This window comes from Bos javanicus, chromosome 11, assembly GCF_032452875.1.
Source record: "Bos javanicus breed banteng chromosome 11, ARS-OSU_banteng_1.0, whole genome shotgun sequence".
Classification (NCBI taxonomy): domain Eukaryota; kingdom Metazoa; phylum Chordata; class Mammalia; order Artiodactyla; family Bovidae; genus Bos; species Bos javanicus.
The window spans coordinates 29281765-29294552 of NC_083878.1; the positions used below are offsets into that span (position 1 = coordinate 29281765).

General features: G+C 46.8%; 1 protein-coding gene across 1 annotated transcript in view; it reads left to right on the forward strand.

The window, feature by feature from the left end:
* The first annotated feature begins 10586 nt into the window (after nt 1-10586).
* Nucleotides 10587-12788, forward strand: part of TTC7A (tetratricopeptide repeat domain 7A) — a 123347-nt gene continuing 121145 nt past the window's right edge. Inside the window, exon 1 of the mRNA XM_061432275.1 lies at nt 10587-11275. Coding sequence (XP_061288259.1) covers nt 11092-11275 — 184 coding nt within the window. The 5' untranslated portion in view covers nt 10587-11091. The remainder of the gene's footprint in view (nt 11276-12788) is intronic.

Consider the following 12788-nt stretch of genomic DNA (forward strand, 5'->3'; position numbering starts at 1 on the left):
CCACAACATTTATGGAGTGACTGCTGTTACCAGGTACTGTGATAAGCGCTGGATACACAGAGTAAGTGATAGTCTCTATCCTCAAGATACTTGGAGTCTAGCTGGAGAGAGAATGTAAGAAACACAGCAAATGCCAGGCGAGCCCATGTTGCCATGGCAACACAGTGGGAGAGGGGAGTACACAGTCTGATTGAGGATGGGGGGAGTCCAGGAAGATTTCCCTCTGTGATAAAACAGAAGAGTAACACAGTAGCAGATTGGAAAGAGAATCAAATAAAAATTTGAGAACAGAGAAATATAATAGGTGTTTAAAAAGTCAAGGGTTGGGTTTAACCACAGTTTGGATACATGAGAAGAAAGAATCAATGAATCAGAAAACTTGGTAGAGGAAAGTACCTAGGATGAAGAAGAGACAACAAGGCAGAAAACACAAAAGCAAACACAAGAGACACACAATACAGAGAGAAGGTCTTATTTATATCTAGTTGGTATAAGTCTACTTGGAGCTGAGAATGAGCAGGGACAATTTTGAAGATAATTTAGAATTTTCCAGAACTGATGAAAGATATCAAGCTCAGAATCAAGAAAAGCAAAAAACCCCAAGAAAAGTTAGTAAAAGAAATCTATTCTTGGCACATTAAATCTTCAAAAAACAAAACAAAAAATTAAAGATAAGCAGAGGAGAAAAAAAGATTATTTCCAAAGAAGCAACAGTTAGAGAGGTTGCTCAACAGCAACAATGGAAACCAGAGAACAATGAACTGCCTTCTAAGTGCTAAAAGAAAACCGCTAGTCCAAAATTCTACATCCAGCTAAAAGGTCCTTTAAGAATAAACATGAGCAGACATTTTTAGACAAATAAAAACTGAGTGCTTTACCCACTAGCAGAAATACTGTATTAACTTTCTACTTTTGCATAACAAGTTACTATAACCTTAGCAGCTTAAAACAACATCCACTTATTATCTCACAGTTTTGTTGATGAGAAGTCCAGGCAAGGATCAAATAGGTTCTCTACTCAAAATATCACATGGCTGAAATCAAAGTGTTGGCCAAGGCTAGGGTCTCATCTGAGGTTCAAGGTATTCTACCCGGACCATGTAGTTGAAAGCAGAAAGGAGGTCTAAAAAAAGCCTAAGATTTGAAAGTATACAAATCATATTTTCTGATACAATGCAATTACACTAGGAAAAAATTCAAAAAGCTCTATATTTATTTGGATATTAAGAAGTGTTTTTAAATAACACATAGGTTAAATGAGGTATCACAAAGAAAATTAGAATAATATTCATGGGTACAGCTGATAAAGGGAAATTTATAGTCTTAAATGCATATATTAGAAAATAACAAAGGTTAAAATTAATGAGCTAAGATTCTATTTCAAAAAGTTATTTTCTAGTCTAGAAAATAAAATATTGGATTGTACTATTACTCCCAAAGATTTACTGCCTATCTCTGGGCATTGGCATCAAGTTTAGCTGTATTTTCTGCACCAGTCAATGAAATGTTTACAGAAGTGTGATATGTCACACCTAGGCAGAAGTTTTCCATACAGTTTACCATACTGTCTCTCTTCCCTATGTCCTAAGGGTTGTCAATGCTCTAGACAGTGACTGTTCTGATAGCTTGAGTCACACAGCGAAAACAATGTGGAAAAGAATCCAGCCAATCTGGATGGAACAGGCAGCATGAACGAGAAATAAACTATGTTGGTTGAAAGTCCTGAGATTTTTGAGTGATTGTTTATTAATGCAGCCTGGCTTCCCTGGTGGCTAAAGAATGATGGTAAAGGACACTTGGGTTTGATCCTCGGGTTGGGGAGATCCCCCTGGAGAAGGAAATGGCAACTCATTCCAGTATTCTTGCCTCAGAAATCCCACAGACAGAAGAGCCTGGCAGGTTACAGTCCGTGGGGTTGCAAAAGTGTTGGACATGACTTAGTGACTATACAACAACGGCTGGTGGGTAGGGCTAGCTTCTCGCCCCAGGATGGCAGCACCTGGGCAGGGAATCAGGACAAGGCAGGCTGGGAGGAAGCACGGACCACCCCTCTTGGGAGGGGACCACCACTGCAGTCCTACGGGATGACACAAAATCTACCAAAAAGAAGCAGGAGTCACCTGGGAGACCAGGGAACAGAACGGCTGGGGATGACGGGAAAGAGGTATGTGCATGGAGGGAGGTGCTGGGATCTAGATCATGAAGTGGGTGGGTGGGGACGGGAGACACCCAGAGCCCTCATCTCCCAGGCACGGGAAAACTTTAGATTTCTAGGATTCTAAAAATAACGTAACAGAGGGGAGGGGGAATTACATGAAAGTAGTCAAAAAGTATAAGTTTTCAGTTATAATATAAATAAGTACTAGGGATGTAATGTAATGGCGGACTACAGTCCTCGGGGTCCCAAAAGAGTCGGACACGACTGAGCGACTCAGCAACAGCAAGGGATGTAATGTACAACATGATACAGACAGTTAACACTGCTGTATGCTACATATGAAAGTTGTTGAGAGGAAACCCTAAGAATTATGAAAAGGAAAAAATATTTTTTTCTTTTTCTTTTATATCTCTATGAGATGATGGATGTTCATTAAACTTTGATGTATATAAGTCAAATCATGATGCTATATGCTTTAACTTTATACAGTGTTGTATTTCAGTTATATCTCAATAAAACTGGAAAACAGAATTAAAAAAACATAATTACTAAGTGCCTAACATGCACACATACAAGAATTCATGGTTTTGAAACTTGCCTTTCTATGGTCTCTTTCCCTTACCTAATGATCACCCCTTAGATTTTATGGCAGCTATAAAGGGAAAGACTGACCATGCAAGTCAGCCTCTGGCAGAATTCATGTCAACATTCTAGAAGGGCTGGTTGGGCTGGCCAATTCACAGCACTGATAATTAAGACACGAGTTACATTACGGACTAGAAACGCTATGAGCCAATAATTATGGTAATATGTAAAAGTTGGATTCTGTATATGAGGATTTGGGCTACAACTACAGAAAATTGGGAAGGCAGTTGTCGTTCTGTTCTACATCACATACCCTGAGATCTGGGTGGATGAAGGGACTGTTGACTCAAATTCAGTATTTTTAGGGTTCCTGTTGGGAACCCCAGATGGTAAATACAATAGTATGAAAGAAGAGGCTGGAGTAACAGATGGGAGGACATCTCCTCCCCAGGCCATCTTTCCCTCTAGATGACCTAATGACTCATGGGCACTGTGACAGCCAGTATAAATAGCAATGGATTTTATGCGGGCTTCAAGGGGATGTTGGAATAATCACACAAAACACATCTTTGAGTCAGTGCATAGAAAGAACTAAACATTCTGACAGCTTACTGTTGACACTGACTTGACTTTTCTGTTGCAGGAAACTCTTGCCCGGGATAATAAAAGTTGTAAATATCATTTTTTTTTTTTTTTTGCAGACATTTCAAGAAGAAAAACATATAAAGGAACTTTGCAATTTTTTAAATAGTTTGTATCCAATCACTCTCTAAGACTGAAATCCATGCCTCAAAACCCTCCCGTTGCCCTGCTCAATAATCGTCAACTATTGCATCATGATTCTTGCCAATTCCCAATCAAGCCCCCTCACTAGAAGAGCTGCCTTCAAGTAGACCCCAACACTTCATAAATCCCAACTCTGCCTCCTCATTCTAGATGCTGCTATGCTTCTGCAGAGCTGTGTTCTCCCTTCCTGTGATGAGAACAAATTTGGCTTTGCATTATCACAGAGCTCTTTTGAGGGTACTTTCAGGGAGCCACCATTCAACTATCAAAGCCCACCAAGATCGAATGGAGACTCCCTTCACCACTGGAGCAAAAAACCCTTGATTCAAAAACAATGTGCTCCTCTCAGGCCCTCAAGCCCCTCAGGTGCCTTCCAGACATCACTAGTGAGGGATGTAAGGCTTGCCCTGCGCCCGAGTTCCGATTTCTTAAGTCTCTTTTTTATTGAGCTCCCCAAGTGCTGAGTCTATTTTGTCTCCTATCAATTAGGAACCCTTTTTAGGAATCCTTTGATTACCAGACCATATGTAAAAGTTTTTTTCTCCTCGGTGGATATCTACCTTATCACTAATCAGCCAACTATTTGTCTATATCCACCCTGGTCATTTATTGTAAACTAAAAGAATAAAGTTTATGTTGAAGAAGACAAGTGTGGGTCCCAATAAGTCCATCCCTAAGCCAGCCCAGGGAAAAATTTTGTCTCAGGACACTGATCAACACCTTATGAGAACTTTCTTCAGACTCGTTTTGTCTGTGAGTTTGGATCAACAGAGCTCTCCACACATCCTTCACCTGCTGAGAGCTGTAAATTCATCAGCGCTGCAACTGGATAAGGTCGAGCTGTGAGGTCGAGGGCCCCAAGCTACAGGATGCGCAAGCAACTCTCCACTGACATTCCCAGGCTGTCATGGGGGTTCGCTTAGTGTAAACCTCAGTCCATGTCCTCCTTGGGCCCAACTTCCGCTTCTTACTGGTATTTATGCTATTGCCCAAATTTGTGCACTTATCTTTCTAAGTAGCATCATGTCACCAAGGATGCTTCAGAATTACAGTGACCACTACAAGAACTCTGGACGTGAACAAAGTTATCCACTTGATAAGTGTCTTTGAAGGAAAAGGGAACACAGTTGAAACATCCAATGGTCTTTTTTTTTTATTAGGAAGAATCCAAAAAAAATTGGATTCTAAAATCACCTCCTTAATAGATTCCTTGGCCAAAGCAAAAGAAAAATCTGAACAACTTAAAATCATCTGTCTTTTAGATCTCCCACAAATCACAACTCAAACACACTATTCCTCTTCCTCTATCCTACATTCTTCCACCTCCTACTGCCCCATCTCTCCCTCTGACCCACTCTTCTTCCCTCCTAGCCCACCAGATACCCCAAACCTGTGTGCATGTGTGCTAAGTCACTTCAGTTGCATCCAATTCTTCATGACCTATGGACTGTAGGACCTATGAATCTGTCCATGGGATTCTCTAGGCAAGACTTCTGGAGTGGGTTGCCATGCCCTCCTTCAGGGGATTTTTCTGACCCAGGGATCAAACCTACATTATGTTGCCTGCATTGGCAGGTGGGTTCTTTACCACTAGCACTGCCATGGAAGTCCAACCCTATCCTTACTTATCTCTTCAAGGTAAACCTTCTTCAGCACAGAGAAAACTGTTAATAGTGAATTTTAAGCTCTGGTTCCATTCTTAGCTGAAAGCCATTGTCAAAGACTTTCCAAGGCCTAGACAAGATAAGGAGAACAGTGAAGAGAAATTCAGATTAGTTTGAGGTACATATAATCCAGGGTGACCAGATATATACCAATTAGTTCATATGTTGCAAAAAGTTCAGTGAAAAGGTCAGAACCTCCAATGATGACTTAAAAGACTGTGACTTGAACAGGAAACGGAAGGGACTTAGAAACACCACAGATGTGGGTCAAGGTCTTTTGGAAACTATTCTCTGTCTTTTCTGTGAATTCAGTTCTTCAAGCCAAAAAAAGAGAAGTCTGATGGAGACTTTAGGGATAGGTTCTTTAAAACATAGTGGCAGGGTTCAGTAGTAAATCTTGAAGCAGATGGGACCCTGGCTCCCCCTCTCATCTTTTTGTAAATTGCCTCAAAGCAGAAATAGGGGATTTAATACGCAAGCAAAAAGTAGGGTGGGAAATAGGCCCATGCCAGATCGCCAAAACCTTGGAAGAGCTCTATTTAAAAGAGCCCTAGAACTAACAGACTAAAGGGAAAAGAAATAAAAAAAATTATCAGTGAAGGTGTTCAGTTTCCCATTCTACCTGCAAACCCAAAAGGAAACACTTGTCTAGAAACTAAAAGACAATCTTACAATTTTGACTGATATCATCACAATAACAGCAATCTTAAATCTGAGCACTATTATATAGATCTTCCTCAACTTATAAAGAGGTTATATTCCAATAAACCCATCGTAAGTTGAAAATATCATTAAGTCAAAAATGCATTTTGTAAACCTTCCATTATAGCCTTGCTGCCCTTAAACATGCTCAGAATTTACACTAGACTATGGTTTGGCAAAATTATCTAACACAAAGCCTATTTTATAATAAAGTATTGAGTATCTTTTATAACTTACTGAATACTGAAAATGAAAAACAGAATGGTTGTCCAGGTATAGAGTGGTTGTAAGGGTATTGGTTGTGTCCCCTTGTGATTACGTGGCTGCTGGGAGCTGCCACTTGCTGCCTGCCCAGCATCACTAGTGAGGATCTTACTGCATTTTGCTAGACTGGTAAAAAGATCAAAATTCAAAATTTGAAGTATGGATTCCACCAAATGAATATCACTTTCCTACCGTCTTAAAGGTGGAAGAAGTTGCATCATCATAAGCCAGGGACCTGCTGGAACAACCCTCTCCTTGGATTCAACAAACTATGTGGTCAGGAATCTATCTGATAATTCTCACACCTTCCCTAGGCCCCAGCACTTAACCATCACCCTGTACTTTTAACCAAGGAATGTTCTTTTCTCCTTTGTGACATTATACTCATTAACTTAACAGCAAGGGATTTACTGTGTGAATGGAATTGCCACATTAAATGCTCTCTTGATGGCCTCTTCCTTTCAGTCCCCGAGGACCTCCCTGTTCATAATGAGGTCCTGGCTAATGTGAATATTGATTTACCAGTACTTTTGGTGGTAAATCAAACATAGACTGCAGTTCTCTTGTGGGCAAATAATTCCACTTACATTCTACTGGAACTAAATGCATGGTGTTCAGTTCAGATTGACCCACCTAAACCTCTATGCAAATTTGCCCAACAGCCTTTAAAACAAGGCACTAAGGAAGGAATAAAACTAATAATCAAAGGCCACAAAGAGAAAGGTGTTTTCATACTTCATCCCAGTCTTTGTAACACTCCTATTTCCCCAGTCAAAAAACCCAGTGGGCAAGAGCATAGATTCACTTATTAATAGTTCCCTGGGGCCATAAATATTAATGTCACTCTCCACTTCCCTTTAGGAGCAAACTCAAATACTGTTTCATCCTCAAGGTCTGAGGAGACTGGGCATGTGTTGCACAACTGTGGAACGCTGTTGTGCTTTCCTTGGTGTGCCTTTAAGTTAAAAGTGAATACCTATCTTCTCCAAGTAAAATCAACATACCTGGACTGGTATGCCTCAGCTTCTGAGGTGCCCTCCTACTTTTCACAAATCCTCAACCAGGACCTCTGGAGCTTTAATTCGCCCTGTGATCCTATTCTTAGCCGATATGCAGATAATCTTTCTTGTTCCAAAGATGAGGCTGGCTCTGAGGCTGATGCATCTGTTTACTCTTTTAGCTCGGAGAGGGCATATGGGTTCCAGAGAGACATTAACAATTTGTTAAAGGACAGTGCACAACCTAAGATAGGATTTATCCCATGAAGTAAATCTCTTACTCCAGACAATCAGCTGTGCAAAAGCTTCCCAGCCAACTAAGAGATAATTATGAGGATTCTTGAGATGAATCCTCATAACGGCATCACCAACTCAATGGACATGAGTTTGAGTGAGCTCTGGAAGTTGGTGATGGACAGGGAAGCCTGGCATGCTGCAGTCCATGGGGTTGCAGAGTTGGACACGACTGAGTGACTGAATTGAACTGAGTCTCACTGGCCACTGTGGGCTGTGTGTTTCCAAGTTTTCTTATGCTCCCACACCATTATTTGACTTACCCAAGTTCCTGGTAACCAAGTCTTTTCTCTGAGAACAAACATAAACTAATTTTTTTAGTTCGAGTGAACTGTTCAAAACCCTCTTACTTTGGGCCTAGTGTGTGTTAGTCTCTCAGTTGTGTCCAACTCTCTGTGGGTAGCTATTCGCTTCTCTAGGTGAATCTTCCCAACCCAGGGATCAAACCCGGGTCCCTGGCACTGCAGGCAGAATCTTTACCATCCGTGCTATAAGGGAAGCCCAACTGTAAGTCAGTAAGCGATCTCACCGAGACCTTAACTTCATGAGAATAAACACCAGTAGCTTAGCTTCTCTGATGATCCAGTGGCAAGAACTTCCCACTTTGTTCAGGGGCAGCAGCTAAAGGAACAGTCTCCCACTGGCTTGGCTTTAAGAGTCTCCTTTAAACCAGATCGTCCCCTGTGGGGTACCATCTTTGTTGCTCCCTGAAAATACACATTCCTCATTAAGTCGATTTACCTCCTGCGAACTTCCTTTCCTTCTCTGAGATGCTGCACAGATTGTCTAGGCAGTACTCTCCCTCTCTGGGAAGCAATGAACTCAGCTTCCTTCACCTGATCAGCAAGTTATTTTGGCAGCATTTCTGAGCTGGCAATGACAGCATTCTTTATCAGAATGTGTCTTAAGCTCTCATCTGGGAGATCCCAGATTATTAAAAATTAATTAAAAACAACCTCTACACTTGTATTTGCCACTGATTTTGTCAAACATTACTGATTGGATCATGGTTGTTCTTTGTTCTTGTTCCTACAGCCTCTTACTCCCATGAAAGACAGTGGTGACTAGTGGGCTGGGGTCTTGACTTTTCTGGAAAACAGCTCTAAGGGGGTCTAGCATGTGTTCGTGTTCGTTTTCAACATCCTGCTATGTTCCTCCTGCCAGTGCCCCAGGTCCACACAAATATCGGTGCTCCTGTCAAAGAACATGTTAGTTGCTTAGTCGTGTCTGACCCCATGGACTGCAGCCTGCCAGACACCTCTGTCCATGGGATTCTCCAGGCAAGAATACTGGAGTGGGTTGCCATGCCCTCCTCCAGGGGAATCTTCCCGACCTAGGGACTGAACCCAGGTCTCCTGCATCAAAGACAGATTCTTTACCATCTGAGCTACCAAGAAAGCCCAAATAACAGTTTGACCCCAACAGGATCTGAACACGCAATCAACAGGCAGCAATACTGCCTCAGATAGTTCCCTGGAGTCCAGCAACCTGGGGGCAGGCTTAGCAAAGGATTGGAGAGAGAAGAGGGAGGAGAGGTTTTCCTTATTTTGTTAGGATTCCTCTTATCAGCTCTGCTTTTCTTTGGCTGCCTTAGGGCTGACTCTGGGGAATGCCAGACTGGGGCAAATCACAGGGTGTCCTCAGGCCGCCTCCATCCAAAGGACACACACAGCTCTCTCCAAGTGACATCCGGTTCTGGTGACCAGCAAGGGCAGCCAAAGGGTAACCAAAAGGAGTCTGTGTAAACTGAGTAAACTGCCAAAGCCACCCCCATCTCCCTTCATCTATCTCCTTGTCTCTAGGAGCTCAGGTCAGACCCTAGGGCAGCAGCCAAGGTGAGGAATTCTGCCTCCCAAGCAAGGAATGGAGCTGCATTTGGAACCTGGAGAAGAGGACATCTAGGGCTTCCCTGGTGGCTCAGATGGTGAAGAAACTGCCTGCAGTACAGGAGACCTGGGTTCAATCCCTGGGTCGGGAAGATCCCCCGGAGAAGGGAATGGCTACCTACCCCAGTATTCTTGCGTGGAATTCCATGGACAGAGCAGTCTGGTGGGCTACAGTCCATGGGGTCTCAAAGAGTCGGACAGGACGGACCCACTAACACTGAAGAGGATTACGGCGGGGGCGGGGGCGCAGGGAGGCTGCCTTCAACAGACGCCCCCTTGTGGCTGCAGAGACAAAGGCCCAGCAGCCTGAGCTCCACTTCACAAAAGCTTCCCGTAGGTTACAGTTGTCCAGAAGCACGAAGTAGTGAGTCTCCTGACACTGAAGGTGGTCAAGCTCACTCCCAGGGTTACGTATCAGGCAGGGGCTGCGGAAGAAGGTGTGCACCTTCTAGCTCTTAGGGGTCTATACTCAAAAGCTTGCTCTAACTCTCCGGTCTTCTGGAATCTTCGGTCTGTACCATGCACTGTCACTTAAATAACCCTGTTTTGTCGCTTTGGTCTTGCGTGATGGCCTCCATCCCCACCCTGGGCTGTACCCGGAAGCGGGGCCACCATAAACGGGTCTCAAAGGGTTGTAGGTCTGCCTCCCCCGCCTGCCTTGTAATCCTTTGAACTTCTTAGTACCCACAGCACAGGGCTAAGTCCTGCTAAGAGCTCGGTACAGCTTTGATCAAAGTAGTCTTTATACACTAGAATTAAGAAATAAGTAAATACCAAGTTGGAGAAACGGCTTAAAACGTCTAAGAAATCAAGGGCAACAGGATTCTGCAGAGGAAAAAAGGCCTGCCAGCTGGGGTGGGGAGAGACAGGTTGGAAAGAGGAACTCCACTCTGAGGCAAGAACGTACAAATCTTTCGCAGGGGAGGCATCCCGAGAGTCGCGGGCCTCGGAACGAGCGGGTTCTCCAGAGCGCCCCGGGGTTGGCGCGCAAGACTCGCGCGGCCCAGCAGGGCGGGAACCGGGCGACAGCCGGTGGCTTCCCGGGGAGGCTCCTTCTCCGAGTTGGGAGCTACCGGCCGGCGGGCCTCTCCCCGGATTTGTGACGTGCCGGGGCAGCGGTGGTGACGGGGCCACCACACAAAGCAGGGTCGTCGGGGCGGGGGTCTCCCAGGCCAAGAGCCCCAATGGGATGGGGAGGGGGTGGGGAGCGAGGCGCCCCCGGGCGCCGGGGCTCCGCGCGGTATTAAAGTGAGCGCCGAGTCTGCAGTGGCGGCGGCGGCGCGGGGGTGGCGCCGGTGCGGCCGCGAGCGCCTAGCGCGCGCCTGGCTGCTGTGGCCGCGTTGGCGGCCCGCGCGCCTGGCTCGCCGAGGCCGCGCCACGCCCCCACGGGGGTGGAGCTGCGGCCGGGGGCGGGTCCGCTGCTGGCGGCGCCCGGGCCCGGGGCGGGGGTTGTGGCAGCAGCTGCAGCAGCGGCGGCGGCAACGGCGCCAGGAGCTGTTGCTGCAGAGGCGGAGGCTGCTCCTGGACGCGTCCGACTCGCGCAGCCGGAGTCCCAGCCCGGAGGTGCCGGGCGGTGCGCTGGGTGCTGCGGCTGCTGCCCGCCCTCCGCTGCCAGGGCCCCCGCTGCCACCCGGGCCCCGGCCGCAGCTCGCGCCCCCGTCAACCCCGCCCGCGTGTGTGCCCCAGCCGGGACGCCGCCCCCGGCCGGGTCTCCACTTCTCGGCCGCACCTCCCATGACTGCGCCCGCTCGAAGATGGCTGCGAAGGGCGCGTACGGCTCCCACCTGAAGATGGAGAGCGAGCTGGAGCGCTGCCGCGCCGAGGGCCACTGGGACCGCATGCCCGAGCTGGTTCGGCAGATGCAGGCGCTAGTCGTGCTGGGCGGCGGAGGCGGCCGGCGAGGCAGCCCGAGCGCCGGGTTCACCTCTCTGGACACCGGTGAGTAAGGGAAGGGGCCGGTTCACGAGCGCGGAGCGCGCGAAAGGCGCCGCCTCCTCCAGGAAGCGGGCCCCGACTGCCTGGGGCGGGAGGTGGCTGCTTTCGGTATTACTCGTCCTGCGTTGCTGATGTTAGGAACAGCCAGGGTACTTAGGAAGATTCTTCTGCCCCAGGAGAAACACGTGCAAGGTGTTTTGGGGAAGAGAAACGGGTTTTGCTGTCTGCCGTTTCCGATCTTGTGGGCTACTCCGACTTCTGTGAAATGGTGGTACCAACACATATCAGCTCAGGGCGTGGGCTGGACCCCTGCGCCACCCCTCCAACCCCCATTCCGGTTCCTAAACTCTGTCAGGTGAAGACTATCTGTCTCTCTTTGCCCTCCCCTTCTTCCCCCGTCAAATTGACAGCGGAGCTCTGTGCACAGCCAGTACGGTTGCGGGCTTGACGAGCGCCAAGGTGGAGTGGTGAAGTGGGAAAGAGGGCTGGTTAAGCCTTAGTTTCCTCTTCTATGTTCTGCTTCAGGACGCCTCTAGTCCTGCAGTCGGTGACTTTAGCAGTAGGGCTGGTTTGGCTGGGCTGGGCTCTTGTGCCGAGGCGGGAAAGCAGCCTGATGTGGCGGTGGGGAGCACCCCGCCCCAGTCTCCAACCTCAAATTCTGTTCCTCGTACCTTCAGCTCAGCCCGGCGAGCCCTGCCTAAGCCCTCTCTGTGCTAAACCAACTTTAGAGCCTTTGTGGAAGGAGGCAGGCAGTAAATCAATACAGATATAAAGTTTTAAGGACTGCCCAGCCCGTGGAAGGCTCTGTAAGGAGACAGAATGATAATATCAGTAATAAGTAACTTGCTCACTCACTGTGTGCCAGTGTCTAAGCCCTGTAATCAACTCGTTAATTTCTCCAACAACCCCATGAAGCAGGTACTCTTGTTTGCCTTTTTCAGACAAGGAAACTGAGGCACAGATTACTTAAGCAACTTATCATCCAGCCAATAAGTGGTGGAACCAGGTTTTGAACCCAGGTTTCTTTTTTTTATATATATAATTTATTTATTGGCTGTGCAGGGTTTTCGCTGCTGCCTGTGGGTTTTCTCTAGCTGTGGAGAGCTGGGGCTGCTCTCTAGTTGGAATACACCGGCTTATTGCAGTGGCTTCGCTGGTCGTGGAGGAGGCTCTGGGCACAAGGGCTTCAGTAGTTGCAGCTCCTGGGCTCTAGAGCACTGGCTCAGTAGCTGTGGTTCATCGGTTTTGTTGCTCTGCGGCGTGTGGAATCTTCCCGGACCAGGCATGGAACCTGTGTCCCCTGCATTGGCAGGTGGATTCTTATCCACTGTGCTGCCAGGGAAGTTCCTGAACCCAGATTTCTGAGTACATCCTTTTAACTACTTGCACCATTACCTCTCAAGGATGTATTACACAAAAACTGAGCTTGAAGACCTGACGAAAATGGATGGGAAGCAGAGGGGTGATCAGAGGGCAATTGTGTGCGAGATTGTGGAACTCAGAGACAGGGGAGGTT